At 41.4% G+C, this 25,244-nt stretch overlaps 2 protein-coding genes across 2 annotated transcripts in view; both read left to right on the forward strand.

Annotated features, from left to right (window-relative positions):
• DOCK2 (dedicator of cytokinesis 2) overlaps window positions 1-17,319 on the forward strand; it is a 155,042-nt gene extending 137,723 nt beyond the window's left edge. Inside the window, exons 42-52 of the mRNA XM_079319919.1 lie at window positions 1,224-1,305; window positions 3,413-3,497; window positions 4,987-5,073; window positions 5,391-5,567; window positions 6,081-6,164; window positions 8,090-8,227; window positions 9,267-9,394; window positions 11,000-11,180; window positions 12,479-12,599; window positions 13,593-13,735; window positions 16,014-17,319. Coding sequence (XP_079176045.1) covers window positions 1,224-1,305; window positions 3,413-3,497; window positions 4,987-5,073; window positions 5,391-5,567; window positions 6,081-6,164; window positions 8,090-8,227; window positions 9,267-9,394; window positions 11,000-11,180; window positions 12,479-12,599; window positions 13,593-13,735; window positions 16,014-16,088 — 1,301 coding nt within the window. The 3' untranslated portion in view covers window positions 16,089-17,319. The remainder of the gene's footprint in view (window positions 1-1,223; window positions 1,306-3,412; window positions 3,498-4,986; window positions 5,074-5,390; window positions 5,568-6,080; window positions 6,165-8,089; window positions 8,228-9,266; window positions 9,395-10,999; window positions 11,181-12,478; window positions 12,600-13,592; window positions 13,736-16,013) is intronic.
• Window positions 14,648-15,292, forward strand: LOC306808870 (uncharacterized protein; the record flags this gene model as incomplete). The annotated part of the gene is made up of 1 exon (XM_079319883.1): window positions 14,648-15,292. The coding sequence occupies one exon, from the start codon at window positions 14,648-14,650 to the stop codon at window positions 15,290-15,292; it is 645 nt and encodes a 214-aa protein (XP_079176009.1).
• Window positions 17,320-25,244: the final 7,925 nt, after the last annotated feature.

The raw sequence follows: 25,244 nt of genomic DNA on the forward strand, positions 1-25,244 counted from the left end.
ACATGGTTTAGCTTTATTTTCTTCAAATGGCAAAAGCAGTGTCACACACTTGAAGAGACCCAGTTTAAAGCAGCAAATTTTCTGTCACCTCACATTCATAACTGTTGTGTCTTGATAATAAATTAATGTCTTTGAGCACTGCTCTGACTGGCACCACACTTTGGTATCACCTCCATTTCTTGGCAATATAAACATGCCCTAAGCACCTCAGAAATTTTCTTAGGAAAATTAACTTACAAATGTTGTTAACCAGCTTGTAGAATGGCCTCATTTTTTCTTGATTAGAATAACTCTGATTATCTTTTTCTTCTGATTTGAGTCACTGCTGACTGAGCAGATACAAGATCACCTCATTGTATCAGAGAGTTGTTTTTGCCTGCTGGTTTTCCTTTATTAATTTCACAGTAATGTTGTAACACTTCACGTACTCTCTTGAGTCTATTCTGGTGGAACTTTCTAGAGGAGAAAGGGACTACTTTCTTTTCACGCTGTTGGATCTGAAGTGGGAATATTACAGGCTTGTCTAAAATAGGAGATTAAGCTTGAAAGCCAGGCTCTCCTAAGCCTGTCTTGTCTCTTAACTATTTTTTTTTTTTTTCTTGGAGGACATATGCTTCAGTCCTTGAGGTAAAATTTGTTCATCTATTTGCAAGGAGCAGGAGATAGGCACTACTTCTGCACTTATGCAAAAGGATCTAACCAGAGGGCATGAGTTTCAAACATACTGAAATATGGAAGAATGTGATATATTTACTTATAAATACAGTATTCACATTTTAAGAACAGCACTTCTATAGAAAAAGGAAATCTCAAGTAAAAGGGCTGCTCAGTTACAGATTTCAAAACGAAATGTTAACCATCATGACTTTATGCATGCCTAAAGCTAAACAGTGAAACTGTTAACATCAGATGTGGTTGATGTTATTTTTGTAAGTTGCCTGAGCTTAAAAATTTAATGAATGAGTCAGTGTGATAAATTCAACTGCAGATATTCAAGCTCAGGAAATAATAAAAATATACAGTTCAGAATTAATATGTATTCACTGGTTAATAGTGGCAGATTTTTCCTTTTTTGGCCAAGGAAACTCCAGAAATGAAACCCTGGACACTTCATATTTTTCATCAGAAAATATCTCTTTTGATTTTTTTTTTTTATTTCTCCTGCAGCCTACAGTATGTCAAGCTAGTGGTTAATAACATGCCCTTAACTTCCACAATTTCAGATATCCAATGTTTTACAGTGCAGCCAGTCCTGGAGGAGCAACCTAGATTCAAAAATAAAGCAGTGCCTGATCAAATCATAAAGTAAGTGAATTTCTAGATAGTATAATGAAAATCACTCCATATTCTTAAACTGACAACCATTATTTTGTAAAGTCAGCCATTTGCAAATGAATCTTGGAGTTTTTGTTGTCTGAATTTACTGATTTATGCATTCATAGAATCAGAGAACAGCTTGTGAGGGAAGGGACCTTCACAGGGACATTGCTCAGAGCTCCATCCAGTCTGTCCTGGAAACTCCCCAGGAATTCCAGGAAAGAGCCTGCATCCACCTACCACTGCAGAAATCACTCGTGGGTGCAGGGCAGGGAGGTGGAATCTGTGCTTTGGGTCAAAGTTATTGAGTTTTCAACTCAGCTTCTCAGACAAGTCTGGAGAGAAGGCTCTTGGAGGGCACTGGCAGTGAGAGTGGCTGAGTGTAGGCTCTGGAATGATGGAATCTTGTTTTACCTTGTCTGCTCCAGTGCAGAATACACAGCAGCAAAATGTTTTCTGCTGGTGCTATGGATTTTGTAAAGGAATAAAAGAAATGGATTGGCCAAAGTGTTTTGAGAACAGACTGGCCAAGGGCTGCTTCCAAACCAGTTGTGCTCTTGGTCTGCAGCCCTATGGAATCTTTACTGAAGCAGCAACTGGCTCAGAGTGGGAAAATAAGAATCACCTTCCCACATGTACCGAAGTAAATAAAGCAGATCCAAGCACAGGTCTTGTGTGACAGGATTTTAAAATAAACAAACACAGACCCAAAAACAACCCACCTGAAGAAGCCACAAAAAATTGTGGTACTAATTTCAACTTGATCCATTTTAAAATCAGTAACTGAAAGGCAGATGATAAATGTGGTCCTGTAGGATCAGATTTTGGTGTAGAACCAGCCACACTTCAAACTGCTTCAGTTTATGTAGCAAAATGTTCCAGCTAAAGTACAATCCCTGCTCATAGGGGAGATTTTGTAATGGTTTGTCTCAGCTGCAGAATTCACCCAAACTGCTGATTACATCTGGGCTTAAGGATTTATTTTTATGAGTTTACTTTATTGGAAATTTAATTGTTTGTTACGGTAGGAGATGGCAATGCATTTATTCTATCAAAGAGCTTCAAAATATCTGTCCTTTCAGATAAAGGGATCTGACTCAGTGTGACAATATTTTTAGTTACTTTTCTTTACTGATGAAGAAAATCTTAGCAGTTTGGATCAGAAATCATCATTTCCTATGAACTAACATATCATGGTTTTCTAAACTCAGATGTTTGGGGCATCTCCATTTGTTTTTCTGGGCTTTCAAAACATGGTTCAGTTTTGCTGGAAGAGATCTCTGAGATTTTTTTCTTTCCCCCTGCAAAATTAGCTTTTACTTAACAAGGGCTTAAATTTAATTCATCTTTAAAGGAGATGGAGAGATTCTTCTTTGGACTGTGAAATACTTGGCCAAAATTCTGCAGTCCCTGTGTGCTAAAAGCCAAGTGGTTGCAAGTTCAGTGGAAAGATGTGCTCACAATGATGAAGAATGAAACATTAGCTGAATAGAACTGACCACAACATGAATTTGCAAAGTATTCTTTACTTTAGTGTACCCCTCTACAGGCACTTACATGCATTCTATTATCTCTTTTGAGAGATCATTAATAATGGCTTCAGTTGTTTAATTTGTTGAATGTTGTTCAGCATTGTGAGCAGGGATTGTTGACAAGATTAAATTGCTTTGTCTTGTGCTGTGTTCCAGTCCAGGTGAAAATCCCTGCTCTGCTCACTCAGTTCTTTTGAAGGACAGAGATTCCTTTCATAAAGCTGGCAAGCAGGGCATGTGCCACAGCAAGATAGGAGAGGGAAAATATCTTCTAGTCCTCCTGTAGATTTGAACATTCATCTGGAAGTGCTAGAATTTTTATACCTGGGAAATACACCCAGTCCCAAGTTGAAGTTTAATACTTGTAAAATACTGTGTGTTCACCCTGATTTATAGATAAAGTAGTTGCCTTCTGAGTTTCCAGTAAAGTCCCTTTTTTCTGAGCAGTAAATTTATTTTTAATTAAAAACTCAACTACTCAAAATGAATTATTTCTCTGTGATAACGAGATCCATTAATTTCTGGTTTCTGCATGTTACAAAAGTCATTTTAAAATCTTTCAGCTTTTATAAGTCAAACAACGTGCAGCGGTTCCACTATTCAAGACCAGTCAGAAAAGGATCTGTTGACCCTGAAAATGAATTTGCTGTAAGTAAATTGACGACAAGGTGATGGATGTAGTTCTGGTAACTGTGACTGAATTTTGATCCTAGCTCCTTCCTTAGGTTCAGATAACTCATTATAGACACCTTAACTTTAAGATCTGGATCACAAAACCCAAATGCAAGACTTCTCTCTTTCAGCACTCCCCCTGTGTACTTAATTATACATCACTGTTCCAGCTGCAGGTAAACATTATGCAGTTAAACATGTTCAGCATGTTTGTGTTAAGCAGTAATTTTTCTGGTACAGATGGAGGTGACAGGTAAATGAATATCAAATGCTTTGCTGCTTGTAGTTTGCAACACTTCCATCAGCAGCCAGCCTGGCAATGAGGTGAGTGTTGTCTGCTTTCTGTGAAATCTCACCTCATGAGAGAACTGCCTATGTCATTTTTACTTCCATGCCTAATGGTGGAATGCTGAGGAATGGCCTTCACTCTTCAAATATTCTAAGAAATCTACACCACCATAAATTACTTTTCAGTGTAAAGCACAAAACTGTGGTGAGTGTCTGTACTTTCACTTTGCAGGTATCTGATATTTTATGGTTTGTTTTGAAAAGCATCCCATCCAAGCTGTGCTCTTGGCATACTGCTGGGAAAAGCCATTTATTTCCAAAATGTACAGTTTCTCTTAAGTCTGATTAGCAGAGTCAACACTTTCATGTAAGAGCTTCCTACCTGCTGTTAAATCAACACTTCAGACACAAACTCTACCCTGACATCCCAGAATGTATTGTCAAGACTCAGGATGCACCTTGGCTTCCTTTGCAAACTACAGAGTTTTGGGCCCATTTATGAATATACCTTGAAATGGCTTTACAAGAACTGAATTGTTGATGTTTTCATTACTGAAGAAAATAGATAAGATGCATGTTTCCTTCAAAGAGATGGAAACTGGGACAGCTGGGGTGTCTTCATTACTTCTGTTATGGTATTTCTCAATACTGGCAGTTTCACTGAGCTGATATTGAAATAAGGAGCAGCAGGGTAAATGAAACAGAGGCTATTCCAAACTGTTCTAAAATACCAACAGCCAGCCTTGTTTAGAAAAGAAAAATGTGAGGAACAAAAAGTCAGAATGCTGGCAAGTTGTTATGGGGCCATTACTGCTTTTAATTGCAGAATTACCTTTTGAATGTGGAGGTAGGAAATATAATCTGGGTAGAGGAGAGATGATGACAGCCATTCCATCTGTAATGGCAAAAATAGGAATACAGACTAAAAGATTCAAGGGTAATTTTCTTTTTCCCCTGCTTTGTGCAGGCTTTGTGCCTGGAGATTTCCTAATCTGAAATCAGGGAGATTATTTGTTCACATCGCTGTGCTAGACTTGGTTTGCAGTGTCTTTGTATGCTAAAATATGCATATTTCCAGTGGTTTCCATCTACATCTGTTTCACCCTGACATCTCAGAAGACAACAAGATTAAAGTTTCAATGCTGAAGTATCGTTTTCTCCTGCTGTTTTTCAATAGTCCATGTGGATTGAGAGGACATCATTTGTTACAGCCTACAAACTCCCAGGAATCCTGCGCTGGTTTGAGGTGGTCTCCATATCACAGGTGAGTATTAACGTGCCCAGGCCACACCCAACTTGGAGCTGTTGAATCCTCGTGTACACACCAGTTTGCAAAATTATCAGCAAGGCTACAGTTACTTCTTTGAATATTATATAATTGTTATTTTCATTTAATCTTTCTACTGCTCAACGCAGGATCAAAATATCTTATGCCTGATTTATAGTTCCAGAGTTGAACAAGTCTGTGTGGGTTTGCTGAATTGCAAAACTGTCGTTCATGTACATGAGTTTTATAAAACCAAAAAGATCTGTTTATGTCTTTATGAAACTTAGAAGTTTCTTGTTCTTGTTTCTTTACAGTGCACAATTAGTCCTTTAGAGAATGCTATTGAGACTATGTCCACAACAAATGAAAAGATTTTGATGATGATTAACCAGTACCAGAGTGATGAGAACCTCCCTATTAATCCACTTTCCATGCTTCTGAATGGAATTGTTGATCCAGCTGTTATGGGTGGCTTTGCTAAATATGAGAAGGTAGGAGCTTTTGAGTCACTGCAAAGAGCATTCTCAGGTTCATCATTTCAGAATCCTCCTACACCCTTTGTTAAAGTGAGGATGGGGAATAGGAAAGCCATCATTCCATCAGTTAAGGGATCCTCATATCCTCATTTCCTGGTCACCTCTGTCTTTGAAAGCAAACCAGAATAATTGAAGTTATCAGTTGATGTAAAATACAACACTCCAAACCTGTGCCTTTTTAGTTTCACTGTAAACTTAATAAAAGAAACAATAATTGGGCTTCATAATAAGGGTCTCAAAGTAATAAGTGCTGGATAAAGTCCAAATACACCTTCTTATGAAGTGCACCTCAGTTCCCAACTGAGAGAGGGAGAAATTATCACCAGCAGCATCTGGCTGAGGACCATGCATGTGTCTCTCCTCTTTGATGACCAGTGTTCTGAGCACCAGCTGGGCTCTGTGGATAGATGCTTGATTTCTTTACCTGTCAAAATGATGGACTGTATTTATTTAATTTTTTTGTCTAAGGCTTTCTTTACAGAAGAATATATCAGAAACCATCCAGAGGATACAGAAAAACTGAACAGACTCAAAGATCTGATTGCTTGGCAGGTAATTTCTCACTGACAGCCACCACTGGGGTTCCTTTGTTCCAACCCTGTCTAGCAGGAGAAATACAGCATTGAAGTGATTTTTGTCATTTCCACTCTCTTTTTTTAACCCCTGAAAGGTATTTTGTAGAACACATCATCTGGAATGGTTTGTCAAAAGCCACACATAGCAGGCTGCATTTATGGTTAAAAGGACCAGGATTTCCAACTTGGGTTGTATTGCTGAAGAGAAAACTAAAAGCATGACAAAAGTCATAATGATTTCATGAATTCCTGGGGTTGGCAAATGTCAGAAACTCTCTTGGGAAACAACTCTTTCCTAGAGTATTTGGTTTTTGTGGATTTTTTTTTTTTTTCATAGAAACATTAATAGAGTGTTTGCTCCTCTCAGGAATTATTTTCATGCACAGTGACCCTTCAAGATTGTTGCTATGTGTCTTCTGTGTGGCAAATAGCATGGAAGGTTACTAGAAAATATTTTTATGCTGTATCTCCAGAGGAGAACTGAATATTCTCCCTCTACTGGCAGCACTAAAGTTATTTGGGTTCACTATTTATTACTTTTTATACAGTGTATGTATGATAAGACAACCAGCCTGCAGAACCCTTTTGTCCTCAAGGAGGAAAGTGCACCTGTGGAAGGTGGTAGCAGAAAAGACTCTATTTTTGCTGAGATTCAAGAGCAAATGGCTCTTTCTGTTGACCTGGTAATGATAATGGGGCAGAAAAAACCCATGAAATTATCCATTCTATTTCCATTAACTAGTCCAGAAGAGAAATCATTGCTATCAATAGATAGATAGAGGGATGGTTAGAAATAATGAGAGTTCATCTGGGATTTGACTATCAGAAATGAATGGCTTAAGGTGTTTATCCTCATGTTCCATGTCTCTTTTTTTGTACTTACTAAAAACATCCCTGGAAACGTCCAAGGTCAGGTTGGCTCTGAGCTACACTATGGAATTGAAGATGCCCCTACCTCTGGCAGGAGGTTGGACTGGAAGACCTTTAAATGTCTCTTCCAACCCAAAACTATTCAATGATTCTATGATTCTGTCTCTCTTTCATAGGTGAGGAACAGCAAAAATTTACTGTTTATTCCTCTCTCAGCTTGAGATGAATCTTCCAAATAGTTTATTGGAACTGTTTGTACTATTTTCTTACTGTTTTTGAAGTTTCTTCCTAGTTCATTTTTTTTCATCCCAGTTTGGTTATTATTTGAGTTTTACCTTTACAGTTGCTCCTGTGTCATTGCCCACCACAGCTCTGTGTGTTGTTTACTGGCCATCAGAATCACTCAGTGATTAAGTGGGATTGACTGACCACAATGTCCATCTGGCTTTAGGAAATAAGGGGTAATTTCTACCTATCCCTGCAAATCCCTCTAAGGAGGACAAACAGAGCTGTAACAGATGGGCTTTAATACCATGATTTTAAAAGTTACACTGAAATTGCACTTCCATAAAATATGATCAACGTAATGGGTGGACCAACGTTCACAGTATTTATTGAGTCAGAACACAGAAAGGAAGCTTGGAATCTAAGTGGATTTTATAAAAAATTCCAGATATTCATGCAAAAGAGTTAAAAGTTGGAGTAAAGCAGTTAAAAAAGGTTAGTGGCTGAAGGGGAGCTAAAAGTATTTTGCACAAATCTCATAACATTAAAATACATAGAAGAGAGAAGAGACCCTCTGAGAGGCAACCAACATTTTTCAGAAATTTACTGGGAAAGCCCATTTTCCATGAGCCTTTTGCATCTTGTATTTGCTGCTCCAAGCTGAGATCAAAGATCAATGGGCAAATCCAAGTGCCAGTCACAGGAAGAGTTTTGGAGTTGATTTCCCAGATCATCTAAACAGAGCCAGAGAGGTTGTTGGACCCACTTGAAAAGTCTCACCTTTTTTCTTCTTTTATTCCGCCTAAGATACCATTCCTTGGGGCTGGAATTAAAATCCATGAAAGAAGAGTTTCTGATAATCTTCGTCCTTTCCATGACCGGATGGAGGAATGTTTCATGCACTTGAAAGTTAAAGTGGAGAAACAATATGGAACCAGAGAATTGGTATTACTCTCCTTTTAACCTCTACCCCAATTTCTCTTTATTTAACACTCTTCTTGTTCTAAACAAAAGCATGCTATTTTTTTTTTCTTATGGGTTTTTTTGTAATCTAAAGGTAGTAGGATCTGAGTTGTATCATCCAAGATCTGATTAAATTCCCTGACACATCAAATATTCCTCATTCTGGAAGATTTTGAGTATATTTTATTAAGACTTAAAATTGCAAGTCTTTTCAGCCTTATTGAGGAAGTAAAAGCAAGTTCTCATATTTGTTCTCTGTAATTTTTCTTAGTGGTTTAGGGCTTTGATCTGCAATTGATGCCTCCCTCTGCCAGCCACTTCCAGCTGTGTTGTGAAGTAAAACCTGTCATGTGTATAATACTATAAATATTAGTTGAGAGCAAACTGAAATATCTGGGAATTGAGGGATAACTTCTGAACACAAATTCTCCAGACAATTCTTGAATAAAATATTCTATCTGAATTGTGCAGGCTACCAAGAATGACATTGCCTGTTTTTTTGTGATTAAATGCCAGTTACTTTGGAAATTATTTTATATTGTTGCTTTCAGCATTGGTGATTTTATAATAGGATTTATTTCTTCTGTTACAGGGGGAAAAGTAGCAAGGTTCTAACTTAAATTTTGGATATGTGCTGTATTATACACCTGCAAGATGACAATTCCATATATCTATCTGAATATGGTTCTGAATATGGTTTTTATTTTGCAATAATAGAGGCTGTAATTCCCAATCAGAAATCTTGCCTCTTGCTTGAACCCTCAAGCACTCTTGTAGACCAGCACTTAAAAAACCCAACCTATTTAAAATTTTGCAGAGAATGTACTTTGTGAATTGAGTTTAGGAAGTTTGAAGAGTAAGAATTCACCCAGACAGAGGATTAATCACAGTAATTGATGGGAGCAGACAAATTCTTTCATGCCAAGTGTTACACACCTGCACAGCCTTCCAGGCCTGGTTGAGGAGGTGGATTGGAGATCCAGGGTTTTGACAGGATGTGTTTCTCTTTGCCACCCTGTAGCCAGAGTTTGATGACAAGAGGGTGGGGCGGCCGAGGTCGGTGCTGAAGTCCTACCGGCAGCTGTCCTTCATCTCCATGTGCTCCATCAGCTCCGACTGCAGCACTCCCAAAAAACCTGCCTCAGAAAGGTTGGTGGTCAATCAACAAATAGAGTTCTGCTTTTTCATCTGTTTAATGAAATGAAACAAAAAGACTTTTAAAAAGGAATGAAGACCACCAGCAGCCTTTTCAGACAACACCAATATTATTTTTACACTGTGGCTATCACTTCCTCCAGGCTGAAAACTACAGTGTTTCAACCTTAACAGACAAAATGTGTTCAACTCTCATTGAAAAAACAAAACAGTGACATTTCATTTTCAGAAAATAACTATTTTAAAAATTAAATTACTTTTCAAAAATTTAACAAGATCTAGGGTTTTTTACTAGTTTCTTTTTATAGAGCTTTTAATTTAATTAGCATCTTTTTGTTTGTAAAATATGAATAGGAAAGGAACAATTTTTACAAACTTGAAAAAGAGGTGGAAGATTTTAATAAAGTGTGTAATAATGTAAAATGCTTTGCAACACTGCAATACTGGAAGTGAAAAGGCTTTTAAGTCTGAGAGAACAATCATAGGTATAACTTTTTCATCCACAAATTGTTTTGCTCACATTATAAATTATCCTTCAGGCACACAGCACTTCTTCACAAACAAGGTACATATAAAACTGAACTTGTTGAGCAATATTTTATTATTTTTTAAACATCTGATCTCCCTTTTTGAGTAGTTAATTTTGAAAAAGTCCAGTGTACATTACCCTAATGTGAAAGGGTTGGTTCTTAGGACACCATTTGTTCCACTTTGAGATTTCTGAGGCTGCTGCTGCTGCCCTGCAGCTTCCCCTCCAGAAGGGTGGAGCAGACAAACATCATTTGTGTGCTGCAGTCCAGCAGGACACCTCTGACAGAACCAGACAAGCCCACTGAAGCAACAGCATCATGCACCTGCTTTTGGTTCTTGGGATGCTCATTGGTTTTTAGGAAGCACAGGTCACCAGAATCACCACACTTCTTGATTTATCAATTTTTTATGTTGTAACATAAGTTCAGTCCCATGTTTCAAAGGTTCAGAAGGGAGTAAAGGCAGCACCAAAATAAAACCAGCACCAGTTTCATGGGCTTTGTTGTTGTTGTTGTTATTTAGTGAGAAGTAGCCCAATTTTGAAACTGTAAAAATTAGAGGAAGAGAGAAGGTGGAAGGGAGGTTAATGTCTGGGTATGTGCATTCTTGTCCAATCTGGTGAAATCAAGAGGAGAATGCATTTGAAACATGGCAAGAGATGGCAATGCTCTGTTCCACTTTGGTTCTTGTACAACCAGAACAGCAGGTCTTGCTTTAAGCACCACAACCACCACACATCCACTTGCCATGTGAGCTCTGCTCTGTTCAGTTTAGGAGCTCTTAAGCTGGTGCACAAATCTTTAAACAGCGATTTGAGCTCATTTTAATGTTTTACATTCTTCACTACATTTTGGATGGTCACACTGCCTGAAGACATTTTATTTGTATCTCCAGCTGCCAGCTGCTGAAGCACATCAGATACTTTTTGCCAGCAGTTTGCAAGGCTGCCTAGAAAGCAGAAGGAAAGAATGACCTGCATTTATATTTCATGGGGAAATGACATCAGAATACTAGCAGCTTTTAAAATATCACTCAGCAACTTGTACTTTCTTTCCTTTGCTCCTGCAGCTTTGATCTGGAACCAGTGCTACCGAAGCAAGGAAAAGCAGAATCAGAGGAGACTGCTCCACAGAATAATCCTCATCCTGAAGTCAAGATGAGAAGGTCCAAAAAAAGAACAAAAAGAAGCAGTGTGGTGTTTGCTGATGAGAAGACAGCAGCTGATATTTCTATCACTGACATGAAAAGTGTATGTTACTGATTTAGAGTAGTGTTTTATAATCCATGAAAAAGAGAACATTACTCCTTTCCTTAGAAAAAGAATATAATATCCCAGAGAACTCCAGCTGCCATAAAGGGAAGGATGCAGGATGCAGAGATGATCTGTCCTGCCACGAATGAAACATGCAAGATGCTGTGGAGGAAACAAATCAGTGAGAAAATCAGATCATCTCTCCTGGCTTCTGGTGGCAGATAACAGAGCTCTGAGGCTGCAGACTCTGAAGCCTGGTTAGCTCAGAAAGGAGCAGTGTGTGGGGAGGGTTAAGCTGCTTTCCTGTGGAGAGGCAATTGACTGTGCTGACATTTCATGGCAGCTCCTCACAGTCAGGGCTATTTCAAAAGTGATGAGCCCTGTACGTTTTGTACCTTGTTGTGGAACATGCAGCTGTTAGGAAATTGCAAGATTGCAAACAGAGCTCCTTGAATGGTGCCAGACTGAAGTTTGGAAGTGCTGGCATCTCTTGCTCCATAGATCATCCAAGGGCTTTTATTGCACTGCTGGATCATTACAGTGACTTATGTAACTTACACTGGGCCCTTTTTATAGAGAGTTTAATCCTCAGGAGAATTTTATTTTAGTAAATGTCCTCTAGATACACAAGCCCTGTCTGAATTAAAAAGCCAGGCAGTAACAGATTGTTGAATTACATGGAGGGAGCATAAATAATTTGATCAAAAATGTTTGAAGGAATCATCAAAGGTAAAGTGAATGAAGTAGAAAGCCAAGACTGGGGAAGCAGAGAGAAACTCACAGATGATTATGACTGTCTTGCACTGCATGTCCTTATGCAAAAGAGAGATAAAGACAATCATGCTTTGAGAAGCATTGATATACACAACCAAGTAACACCTTTGGTTTTTGATGAAATTTGATAACACATTCACTAAACTGTGGGGATCCCACTGTGTATTGAGTTAGAGGATTTTCTTCTGCTTCAAAAAAGCAGTGACAAGGCTTTGCAGCAGCCAAGCTGGGCATGTTAATACAATAGGGAAAAATGTTTTCAAAACCTCATTTTGCTTTGCAGATCACACATAGAGTTGTCTGATGGTATTATGCCAAAAATAGGCTAGGAATTCAGATTTCAGATCACAGATTACTTCTGTAACTTTGTTTAGAATTCTTTTGTTCTATGTAGAATTAAAAGTTTTTATTTAACTATAAATTATCTGCAAAGGTCTTGCATGTTTTTAGATTGTACATAATATGATACATGAAGCAAAGTCTCAGTTCATCATTAATGTTGGGGCTTTCTTATTTAACAGCTCTCAAGGAAATACGAGTTCATGAGTGACACCAACCTCTCAGAACACGTGGTGGCACCTCAGAAAACTTCTGTCCTCAAGCAGATGAGCACTGTCAGTCGTTCCATGCCAACTATCCCAGGTAAAGTGCTTACACTAGGGGGGGAGAGCTCAGAACTTTATTAGGATGTTAAGAAAACAGCAATGAAGGGTTTGCTGCAAGCAGGGCTGGCAGCTCTCGACAAAGAGTATAAGTAAAGAGTGCACTGTGCATGTGAGGCTGGACTGCTCCAAATGCTTGGTAACACCATAGCACCTTGTGCCAAAATGCAAAGTCTAAAACTGAATTCTAAAACGGAGCTCTGAATTTCACTGCTTTGTGCAGTGTGGGCATTCCTGCTGCCTAGAAAGAGGCAAGGGTTATTCAGCTTCCCTGCTGTGTAGGGTCTCAGGAGCAGAAACAAGGGCTCACAGCCAAGGGCAGTGTGTGAAACAGGGAGAAATGCTCCATGCTGTGCTTTGGGACATGAATATCCCCAAAGGCTCCCCATAACAGGATTTCAGCTTCTGGCTTTTGAAGCCAGAGGGGAATCCCATAGATTCCCTCACCATGGGAGGCAGGAGAAGCAAGATAACACAGCTGCCCCCAGACAGATGGGTGGTTGTGTGAAAGAGAAGGGGAAAGGGTGACTAAAGTTGGAGCTCATCTCTAGGCTGGGGCACCCAGAGAAAACAGGCCCAGTTTCACCCCCTTGTTCCATAGAATATCCTATTTCTTAGGCTGCATTTCATCTGTCCCTCCCACTGCCCCTCTCTTTCCAGATGCTGTAACAGATGTTTAGCACAACACAACAGACTGCCATGGCCCACTTCTTTGTCATGAGTTTATTTTTAATTCTTTGGCCAGATTGGTTCTTTTTTTTTTTTTTTTTTTTTTCACTCTTCAGTTTCGATGTAATTAAGTTTATTGTTTCCCTGTTATTCAATGTTTTTTCTAAAGTTATAGCCAGATTAAAAATGTCTCAATTTTTTCTAGTCATTGCAGTAGTTCACAATTTTGAGTTCTGCTTTGTCTTAAAATCTGACTCTCCTTTTTAGTTTTATTCTGTGTAACTAATATTGTTTCCATTCTAAGGATTAACTCTGTCTGTCAGCACTGTGGCACCCGATGAAACAATTGCCTCACACAGGCTGAGCCAGCCAGTGTTTCCTTCCACCTCAGATGGTGACAAGAAAACCTTCAAAAGAAAGAAAGTGAACCAGTTATTCAGAACAATGGTAGGTCCTGTGTGTTTGTGGGGGGAAAAAGGAAGGGTTACATGTTCAAAAACTCTGTGCTATGAAAATTAAGTATATCTGAGACAAATAGGCTCAGAAGTCAAACTCTGCTGCTTTTTTTCCCCTTGATGCCTTTGTCAGAGAGAGACGTGAAAACTTAATGTGGAAAGCTGGCTGTGGCAGCGCTTCCAGTGGGAGGGATGCAGGGATGGAAGGATGGAGTGATGGAGGGGTGCAGGGATTCAGAGAAGCAGGTCTGCAGGGCTGGAAGGATGCAGAGGTGGAAGGATGAAGGAATGGAGGGATGCAGGGATGGAGGGGTGCAGGACTGGAAGGATGCAGAGATGGAGGACTGGGAGGATGCAGGGATGCAGGACTGGGAGGATGCAGGAATGCAGGGCTGGGAGGATGCAGAGCTGCTAGGGTGCAGGGATGCAGGGATTGGAGGATGCAGGGATGGGAGGATGCAGGGATGGGAGGATGCAGGGATGCAGGGATGGGAGGATGCAGGGATGGGAGGATGCAGGGCTGGGAGGATGCAGGGATGCAGGGATGCAGGGATGCAGGGATGCAGGGCTGGGAGGATGCAGGGATGCAGGGATGAAGGGATGGGAGGATGCAGGGCTGGGAGGATGCAGGGCTGGGAGGATGCAGGGATGCAGGGATGCAGGGATGCAGGGATGCAGGGATGCAGGGATGCAGGGATGCAGGGCTGGGAGGATGCAGGGATGCAGGGATGCAGGGATGCAGGGCTGGGAGGATGCAGGGCTGGGAGGATGCAGGGATGCAGGGATGCAGGGCTGGGAGGATGCAGGGCTGGGAGGATGCAGGGATGCAGGGATGCAGGGCTGGGAGGATGCAGGGATGCAGGGATGCAGGGATGCAGGGATGCAGGGATGGGAGGATGCAGGGATGCTCCTGCCTGTGCAGCTCCGCTCCCGCACCGCGAGAGGGCGCGGGCGGCGCGCCGAGAGCCGATGGAGGGAGGGAAGCGGCGATTCCCGGTGCGACCGGGACCGGGATCGGGATCGGGATCGGGATCGGGATCGGGAGCGGGATCGGGAGCGGGACCGGGACCGGGACCGGGACCGGGACCGGGACCGGGAGCGGGATCGGGAGCGGGATCGGGATCGGGATCGGGATCGGGAGCGGGAGCGGGAGCGGGAGCGGGATCGGGATCGGGACCGGGAGCTGGATCGGGAGCGGGAGCGGGATCGGGACCGGGATCGGGACCGGGATCGAGATCGGGATCGGGATCGGGACCGAGACCGGGACCGGGATCGGGAGCGGGAGCGGGAGCGGGAGCGGGAGCGGGATCGGGAGCGGGAGCGGGAGCGGGATAGGGAGCGGGAGCGGGATCGGGATCGGGATCGGGACCGGGATCGGGAGCGGGAGCGGGATCGGGAGCGGGATCGGGACCGAGACCGGGACCGGGATCGGGAGCGGGAGCGGGAGCGGGATCGGGATCGGGACCGGGATCGGGAGCGGGATCAGGACAGGAGCCGCTTTTCGAACACTGAACATGGTTTTCCTACTTTGAAGGTAGTGGGAGGGTGACATTTAATGCAGATGTGGGTAGCTACCAACAAGTATTACTGCATAAATATTCTGGAATATTTGTAACATTTTACACGCCAACTTTTCTGAGTTTTCAATTCAAAGTGTTTGTTCTTTTGGTTTCTTTTTTTTCCCTAGGCAATAAGTTTCATTTGCATTCATTAGTTTCTGCAGTGTTTTGGGGTTTTCTTTTAAAAAAAAAGAAAAGGATAACACCTTCAGGGACCATTTAACAGCATTTAGGAAAACCTTCAGTTAAATGTTTTCATAATCACATTTTTCTGGTAGGAACAAGAATAACCTATTAATGTGAAGTCTGTAGTATTTCACTTATATTCAATTTATCACATACTCATTCTTTTCAGACCCAGGAGTTGCAGCTTTTCAGCACTATCTCATCCACTCATAGTTAAACCTAAATAGCATGTAAAATACAGAAGATACAATGTCCCTTCTTACATCCTTACATCCTTCTTACAGGCAGAAACAGGACAAATTACAGCTAAAATTCTAGTTGTGAATGCTTCATACCATTTTTTGAATCATGTGGACAGGTTTAAACACAGGTTTAAGGTTTTGCTGAATTGAAAACATGCAGGATTTGGTCAATGTATTTTTTCTCCAGCTACAGCTTAAAGGCACAAGTATTTAATACACATATTACTGAATCCAGCACAGAGTCAATTTTAACATATGAAAATCTGTTTTGGTGTTTTTTCAGCGCATTTCCAGAGTTCTGGAAGATGGAAAGCAGTCTGTGGAGCAGCATTTCAAAACTTCACCAACAGATCTGTGATCAGTTTTTACAAGACCACTTCTGAGCCAAAAATAATTATATCTACACACAAATATTCCATTTCAGAGCACCTAAAAACTACTCTACTCTTAAAAAAGGCACTGATGGAGAATATGAACAACACCCCCCATGGGCTCTGATGAGTTACTTGTGATACAGATACAGCAAAAACATTTGAGGAAAACGCTGCAGGATGTGTCCACTGGGATTTGGAACAGAAACCTCTGGCTGTACATGTCAAAGGGAGCTGGATGATCCCTGGGACAAAGCTTGGGAAGTGACATGTGTATAAAGGCCAAGAGCAATGCTCACTGCAAGCCAGGGTGTGCTCTTTCCAAACAGCAGAGTTTTGGTTTTCTGGAGCTTGTACAGACACCCTCCAGATATCCTTAAACCCTCAGTGTAGCCAAGGCAACAGATGGCTCAGCACAAAATAGCCACTGACAATTCACTGTGTGGCTGTAGCTGGATTTACAGCCCTCAGACCCCTCTGCTGCTCCCAGCACACTGCTCTGGATCCTCAATCTTCCCCGTGGCTGTGACACCATTCCCTGAGTTATTTTCAGAACAGCAGCTATTATGTGGCAAACATGCAAAAGTTTATTTACACGTGTGCAAATTGACCTTATGTCCAGCAGCATGATGAACAAAAGCTCCATTTTCTGCTGTTCAATAAAATGTTACAAATCTGGTTTATGTGCCCTGACCCTTTCTCCCTGACATCTCCAGGTACCATCATATGGAAGGTAATCATTTTTTACTGACAGCAAACAGAATTCTATGAGCTCAAGTTTTCTGGGTTCAGATTGATTTTCTGTGTCTTCCCACGTCCTGAGGTGGAGCTGTCAGGTGATGCCTCACTGGTGTGAAGCTCCACAGCACTGCAGGTCAGCACCTCAGAGTTTTTATAACCTTTCTCTAAGTATGTTTTCCACATAGAGGGGAGTCTAAAGGTGAATAATTTATTTCTTTCACTCGTCCATTTATGTTTCGGACACTGACATAGGTTTAAACTAAGTAAATAAAATATGTTCTTGTACAGTGTTGTGGATGAGGGGACTGGCCTTGTTCCCATTTCTATGGATTTTGGGAAAGACAAAGAGGTTAGAGTAATTGCTTCGTGTGGAGTTCACTCTGTGAGAAGACACCTGCAGTTTGTTTGAACCTAAGTTTTTCTATCAGCACTTTAAGATACAGTGTGAATAAATTAGTTTTATGAATTTAGGCTCTCTTCACAAGTTATCAGAGTGAAGCTGTTTTCTCTGGGAGTTGCTAGTGACCATTTTCTGTGAGAAGTTTGGAATATTTGCCATTGAGAATTAATGCTGCACCTTCACCAAGAATAACCATAGAAGCAAAACAAAATGGGCCCAGTTTTAACACTAACTGCAGTGTTTGATGTGAATTCTGATAGACTTTTGGTTTCATTTTGTTTCATTTGCTTTCCACAGCAACTTGATAATGCTTCTGAAGAGGCACAGAGGAAGAAAAAGGTTTTCCTAGGAAAAAGTCTTCTGTTTAATAGAGAAGGTTATCTGTGAGTGGGAGAAAGTGAAAGGCTGAAGGGTGCACATTTAACCTGGGGGAAGAGGAGGGAGGGTATCAAAGCTGTCCTTCAATATTACCTGCAGGTACCCTGAATATAGCACAAAATAAGCAAGTATTTTAAAAGAAAAGGTTTGGTTCTACTGGAAATGAGTAAGAAAAGGACTATTTAGGAGCTGTTTATTCTTTGTAAAAATACCTGTTAAAGGTTACCTTTCATTTATTGTGTCTTGCAGAGATATTTTCAGGTGAGTGGAATAATTGAGTTTTACCTCTGTCTGTTATTATAAATTGTTATTGGAATACTGTAATTCCAAATAAAGAAGTAGCAGGAGTAGAACTGAAGGAAGTGCCCAGAAATAAACAACAGGAAAACAGGAGCACAATGTCCAAAAAAAGTTTGGTGTTGGGTGTTAAGCCAGTGGTTTAAGATTTATACTTGTGTTTTGCTCAGGTTTTAGAACAGTTTTTGGTGAGGGGTTTAGATTCACATTTGGTTTACTAAATATCAGTGATAATTTCATTAGTTGTCCCACACCACAGATTATCCTTCTCTTGCCAGCCCAAGTTCCAAGCCTGAAATCATGTCAATCAACTCTGAGCAGAAAAGAAAAATTAACTAAGAAAAAATAGTTGTCAAGAATGGGGCATTCATAGAACTGGAATTTTAAGGATGTTTGGACAAGCCCCAGCCTTTCACAAGTTTCTAGAAACTGTGGATACTGACATTTAGTCCAAGCAAATGAAGGACTGCATGAAGGACAATTGATGCCCTGGGACAGTAAAGTGCCAGTGTGGCAACATCTGTTTAAAATTGTGAGTCAGCACTGATTGCTGCCATTTCTGTATGAGCTCCACAGGCCTTTAGTTCATGTGTACAGAGGTGGGGACAGGACCTGTGTTTGATATTTTTGAGGTGAAGCCCAGAGGGCAGCAATTTCCTGCAGGCCAGGGTCCTGCTGTTGAGGGAAGGAGTGCAGCAGGAGTGTTCAGCTCTGCCCCTGCAGCTCAGGAGCACAGCCATGCTCTCTGTGCTCCTCTGCACCTGCCATTTCCCTTCTCTCTGGCATCTCCAGTCGTCTGGTTTGCTACCACATGGCACTGAGGTAATGATGGGGCTGTGTGATCTGTAATTAATGAGCTGTTTGCAGGGGCAGGAAAGCTGCAGGTGCAGCTGAGATTTGAAGAGCTGACCTGCACTGAGGTGTTACATTGCAATAACCTAAGATGCATTTAAGCTGCACATATAGTTCAGTTTAGGCAGAAATCTCATTTTTAGCCAGACACAGGTACCTGGGTGTCTCTGAGCACCATGTTGGGGGTGCTGGTCCAGCCCCAGGAGCTGCTGTGTCAGTGCAGCACAAGGTCTGCACAGCAAATGTTGGCATTTACCCATGTCAGGGTACTCAGAGTATCCTCACCTGACTTGGGTATCCAGCCTGCCCTTGTCAGTGCCATAAAGCCATACCAAGTCCTTATTATGAAATTATGACTTAAGTGTTCATTCTGGGGGGAAATTATTGCCCTTAAAAATCTCATTAAAAATTAGCTGGTGTGAGCTGTAGGAAAATGGTCAGAGTCTAAGTCAATAAGGATCAAATTTCTGAGGAGGAAGGAGAGTTTTATTAAAGATTTTACAGACCTTAGGAACACGTTGTTCTGGAACCTGGATGTGTGATAGGCTTGTGTACCTGCTTGACATTGAACTCTTATCTCTATCACACACAGCCTGTAACCTTCTTTATTAGACACTAGAAATTGTGGGTGAGTAGAATCGTGAAACGGTTTGAGTTGGAAAAGACCTTAAAGGTCAACTCTTCCCAGTCCCCACTGGGGGTACTGGTGCCACCCTGGAAATTCTGTGAGGAGTCCTCTGACACATTAGACATCACTGGATCTCTGCTTTCATTTGTTCCACTCTGATCATGGGATGAGGGCACTTTTAGAAAGTAGAGGTGTTAATTAAGTCTTAAATAGGATGATAGGAAAGAGAAAACAGTTTTATTTTTTATTAAATTTAGTTTCTGTTTAAGCCAGCCAAGGTCCAGGAGTTGTGTTTAAAGGCACCCAACCACATAATTCTCTTGCTCACTTTCTCTGCTGTTTTCAAGGATTTTAGCTTAAGTATCATAAAAACACCAGAGGATCTCTTTTTTTTTTTTTTTCCACTAGCTTCAGTACAAAACTGTTCAAATAATGGAGCATTTATCCCAGAGACTGGTTCCATATATGCCAATGCCAATAGGTATCATCCAGAATTAGGGCATTTTGTTTAAAACAAAAGCACAGGTCAATTTTCTCCAGAGTGGAGGAAGATAAAAGGAATAACTTAACCAAACACAGCATTTTTCTCATTTAGAGATCAAGAGAAATCAACGAATTTAAAGCCAACTTGTGTTTTGCAGCACCCATTTTTTAAAAACTTTCCAAGGAGGGAAGAAAACTAAATAATTAAGCATTCTTTCCCTCGTTATTTTTTGGATGAAGGGATGTCCATCCTTTCAGGTGTGTCTCTATTTTTTTAGGAATATGGAAGCCACCATGAAAAAAATCTTGCAGCCATCCCCTATCCTGGGAGAAGGCATTCCATGGAACTTAAATTTCCCCACCACAACTCAGTTCCTTCTTGCTCTTAGACATTCAAGGTCCTTCTGAGGGGCAACATTGAGCAACACTCCAGGGGCTGCCCTCAGCTGGAAGGACTTCAGCATTGGCAGTGTTTACTGCTCTGGGGTGAGGAGAGAATTGTTCTTTATTGACTCTGAGTAATTTTCTGTTCTGATTTGCTCTCATGATGCGGCATGTGCTAAAGATTAACACTGTAAATGAAGAATTGCTCTGCAAACAAACCTCGGCTAGGCCACTGATTTCATAAACTTTTAAATGTTAGATAAATTTAATCACGGCTTTAAAGTGAGGACAGCTGGATCTGATTGGGTTTTGTACAGAACTATCCTTTTTCAAGGCAGTTTTCTGTCTTCCAGGAGAGTTTCTGTGTGCCATGAGGGATCTTTCTATGTCTGACCCTGTGCTGGGACAGCCACTGTGTCTGAGCTGGAGCAAATGCAGTGTCTGTGATAATGGTTTTTAATGTGTATTAATGCATCCTGCAGCTCCAGATGCCCCATTCTGTGTGTGGGTATTCAACCTGCATTTAGTACCAGGTTCATGTGCCAGGCATGACTGACCTGTCATTGACAGTTAACCCTTGCCAGGCCTTGCCAGTGCTTGGGTTAGTTCAGCTCATGGCAGGTGGCTGCTGATGGTGTCACCATGGTGGCTGATTCAAAAGGTGATGGACATCAGAAAATAGTCATTTAAGGGGTCTATGCCCTGGCAGGAGAGCAGCCAAAAATACTTATATAGGTGTACTGTTGTAACTAGAAAAGTCTGAACAAATCTCCACGTTAGACAGATACTTTGAGGGAAGACTTTCTGCAGAATGTTTATTTATATACTTTTAGATATAAGAAAACAGCCCTGGATAGAGAAGCTTTAGATGCAGACCTTTTAACTTTGTATGGTATTTTATCTTATGATTGGATACCCGGATTCTACAAATAATGAGGAATGCAAAACTTCATTTCAGTTGCTTTCACACTCACGGTAGCACTAGTGCCCAGTCCCTGAATTCATAGAGTATTTCTTTACAACTCCATTTGTTCTAATTTCACAAGACAGGAAAAGAGAGGAATATTGGAAATCAGGTGGGAAAAAAAAAAAAAAAAAAAAAAAAAAAAAAAAAAAGGAAACTTATCTCTAAACCTACCAGAATTAGGGAAAGTTTAAAATGCTTACACATCGAATGGGTTATTTTCATAGCTCCGGATGATCCCGGCAGGACAGCAGGGTCCCCGGGCAGCCCGCCCGGTGCACTCCCAGGCAGTGTCGCCGGGGGGCGATAGCATGTCGCGATAGTCGGCCCGTGTCGCGGCTCGCGGAGCGCAGCTGCGGGATTAACAGCGCCCTAAAGCCCAGAGGGTTATCTCAGCTGCTGCACTCAAACCTGGCTGCCATAAAACAACCCGGAGTTTATCTCTGCCGGGTGTGTCCGCAGAGTTCCCGGCGCTTGCACCGATTCGCTTTCCAGTTTAGTTTCTAATTAATTTCCCCCAAGTGTTTGTGTCGTGCAAATACTGGAGGGTATAAAACACTGGAAAAAACTTTTTTTCCTTAAAAAAAAAGGAAGTGATGTTTTCTGAAAAATTCTGTAGTTCTAAAATGTTTTTTTAGTGAAATCTCCATTTGAACAGTGGAGAGGGAGGAGCTGATTTACCCACACCAACAAATAACTTGATGTTGAAATGTGACTGAAACAAAAGCAGTAGCATGTTGCTACTTTTTTTTTTTTTTTCTATAAGTCATTGAAATGCATTGAAATTAATAAATTCATTTCATCGAAGTGCACAAGAACGTAAACTTTGAAGGGTTTTGGAAGTGTGTACGGATTAACTTCAGCAGCTGTGTGGACATCCATACAAGATCTCGTTCAATTTTAGCACCATTGATTTCTTACATAAAGTGGTGAGAGAAGAAGAACAAGCAGGTAATGTGGAAGAGGGAGCCCTGTTGGCTGCTCAGGAGCTGCAGCAGTGCTGAGGCTGTCAAAGTGTAATTTATGGAAGGGTCTGTGTCTGTATTAATTTCCTATAACTGGGAGGGACACCTCAGATTCTACCATGGGAAGGATTTGTCACAGATTCTGCCCCTCTGTGGCAAATGTGACCCCATCTGTGTCCCTCAGCACAGCAGATCCCATGGCAGCCAAAGGGAAGCTGTGGTTTCCTTGGCTGCTTGTGGGCTGTCACAACTGATACATGAATCAGGGGACACCTAATCCCCTCCACCATGTTTATCATATGTTAGGAGATGGTAGAAAGCCTTTTTGGAGGTAGGAGTTATGACTAGTTTTATTGTCATCATTCCCATGGTCAGAGAGCAGCTATGAGCCCTTACAAGATTTCACATCCTTCTAAAAACCCAGTTATAAACTTGCTTCAAAAATCCACAGTGATTTAGAAGGCTTGAAAAGTCTGGGGGCATTCTAGCATTGCAGCACTTATGGCACAGATCCAAATGATATTGACTTTTCCATTAATTTAATGTTCAACCTGCTTTTTTAGAAATAAAGCTCAGTTCCCCTGTTTTGCAGTGCTATATTTTACATTTCTTATGCTTTTGTAATGTCCTTGAGATGACATTGCTTTGCCTGCTACTGCCTGTTCCTTCTCATGGTGTGGTGTATTTTGTGAATATACTGGGCAGATGACTAGAGGAATAAGACATGAAAACTTCTAAAAGTAATCTACTGGGCAACTGAGGACATAGAGAATTTTTCACTGTGTGAAAATGTCTTATTGATGGATACTGACAAGTTCCTGAATTCAGGGTGTGAATTGTTTGAAACAAGACAGGTTGCTTGGTATGTTGACTTACAAATGGACTATTTTCTTTATAAAACAATTTTCCCCTCTTCTCTGTGACCACAGGAATCATTTGTATGACCTGTGTGCTGGTGTGTGCACACCTTCCTGAGCCACTGCATTTCAGAAACACTGGATGTGTAGGTTACTGTGGAGTATAAGTGGAAATGCCGAGTAATCTGAGTTTAAATGAAATTAATCTGAACCTTTCTCAACCCAAGATTTCAGATATTATCTTTTCTTTTATAGAAAGGTAGTCAGCCTGAAGAAATGTGGCTGGAGAAGAGGGGTACATGGGAGCTGACCTAAAAACCCTGTGGATAACAATGGCTCTGCCAGGGCTTAGCCTCAACCCTGCAGATTTTGGAGCTTCACTCAAGAAACTGAGAGGAGTAAATGTTTGTATAATGCAAGAGTTGTCAACAGTCTTGGGTTTGACAATAGTCTGTGGTTGTCCAGTCTTCCAGCTGGTAGAGGTTCAGGGCTGGAATGCAGTATTAAAAATATGATGTGTCCTGCCCAGTCAGACCTTGCTGACCCAATGCATTTGGAAATAATGATCACTAAATTTTCTCCAGCAGCAGTCCCCAATATATTTGTAGGTTTTTTAATCCCTAAACAAGACCTGTTAGCATAGCTTGGTCAGCATGCCACTTTTTCCCAGCCCCTTTATATGGAAGCCTCACTGGTTTTCCTTCTCTTTTCTCCACTTTTGGGATTGCTACCTTTTTTCAGCCCTGCCAAAAGGAAGACTCTGAGAGGTGAAGACCCCAGGACAGTATTCCTGGTTAGACTCAATTGCCTCCAGTTCTGACTCAGCCACCAGAGCTTGCACAGAGTTGGTTCTCTCCTTGCTGCCTCCTTGCCTGCAAAGGAGCATCTGCAGCAGAGGAGCTGCCCAGGAGTGTGTGCAGCAGCAGCAAGGTGTGCCCAGAGTGCTGACAAAGTGCCTTTCCTGGCACTGTTTATGGTCTAACTCAGGCCCAGCCAGCCCCAGGGAAGTGCTGCTGATGGGATCCTGTCCCTGCTGGAAGCTGTGCCAGCACAGCCATGCCAGGGAGGGATCAGACTTTGCCCCCCCTTTCACAGCTCCATGGGCAGCAGCCCAGACCTGTCTGCACCTCCCTGCTGTAAAAGCAGCTCTTGCCCTCCTCAGCCAAGCCAGTCCCTGCCTTGCTGGGGCACTTGGCTCAGGTGGGAGGGCTGCAGGGCTGGGCACAGCTGGGCTCACCCTGCTCTCTGCCCAGCAGCAGTCAGGGGCACAGGAGACCTTACAGCCTTCACCAGCCTCTGGCTGCAGCAGCAATGCTTTCTCCCTTTGTAAAGCCTGGGCTTTTTTCAAAGCTTGTATTCACTCAGCACCCACTTGAGTGTGTTTTTATTGTCACTGTGCATGCAGCACACCTCAGGGAATGAGTATTTAGATGTTACTCATCAAAGTCCATGGTGCAGTTAGTTGAATTTTTTACTTCTTGAAATAAATTTACAAGTTTTTCTTGTTTTCAAGGGTTTTTTTGGCAAGAATCTAATTCATTGAGCAGGTCAAAAATGTATGATGTTTACTTTTCTTGCTATATTCTGGCTCTTCAGTTAATTGTAAATGTGGTTTCACTCGTGTTTCTTACATGTTTTCTTCTATTGACTCTTCTCTAAATGAATTTCTATTATTAGCAATACTTGTACCACTATTTGGAGGAATACATATATCATTTTAAAATATATGTTAGAAAGTTAACTAGGAAGCTGTAGAGAATGTTGCCCAAACAGTATTTTGCATGTTTGTAACTCAGATTCTTATGGTGAAAAAGATAATTGCAGATTAGCCCCTCGAGGGAGCTCACATTATGAGCTCCTCAAAAATAATTTTTTTCTTTCTTTTTTTTTTTTTTTGTCCAAGTCACCTTTTGCACAGCAGTTGTCACCTAGAAAATAAGCCAGTCCCACCACGTTCCACTTAACTGTTGACTGTTTAATGTGTGTCTCTGAACAGGTTATTTAGCATTTACATATTCTGAGCTCTCAGCCATTCAAATTAAAGTAGCAGCTTGTTTGTTGTGCTACAAATGATTTTCTGTGCAGTGAAAGCATGGATTTTTAAAGTAACAGCTGTAGAGCTTCATTTCTGAGCTGGCAAACTGGCTTGCTTTGTCATTCTGTGCTCAGTATTTCAGCAGTATTTCCAATGGAA

This window comes from Erithacus rubecula (assembly GCF_903797595.1).
Source record: "Erithacus rubecula genome assembly, chromosome: 16".
NCBI lineage: Eukaryota > Metazoa > Chordata > Aves > Passeriformes > Muscicapidae > Erithacus > Erithacus rubecula.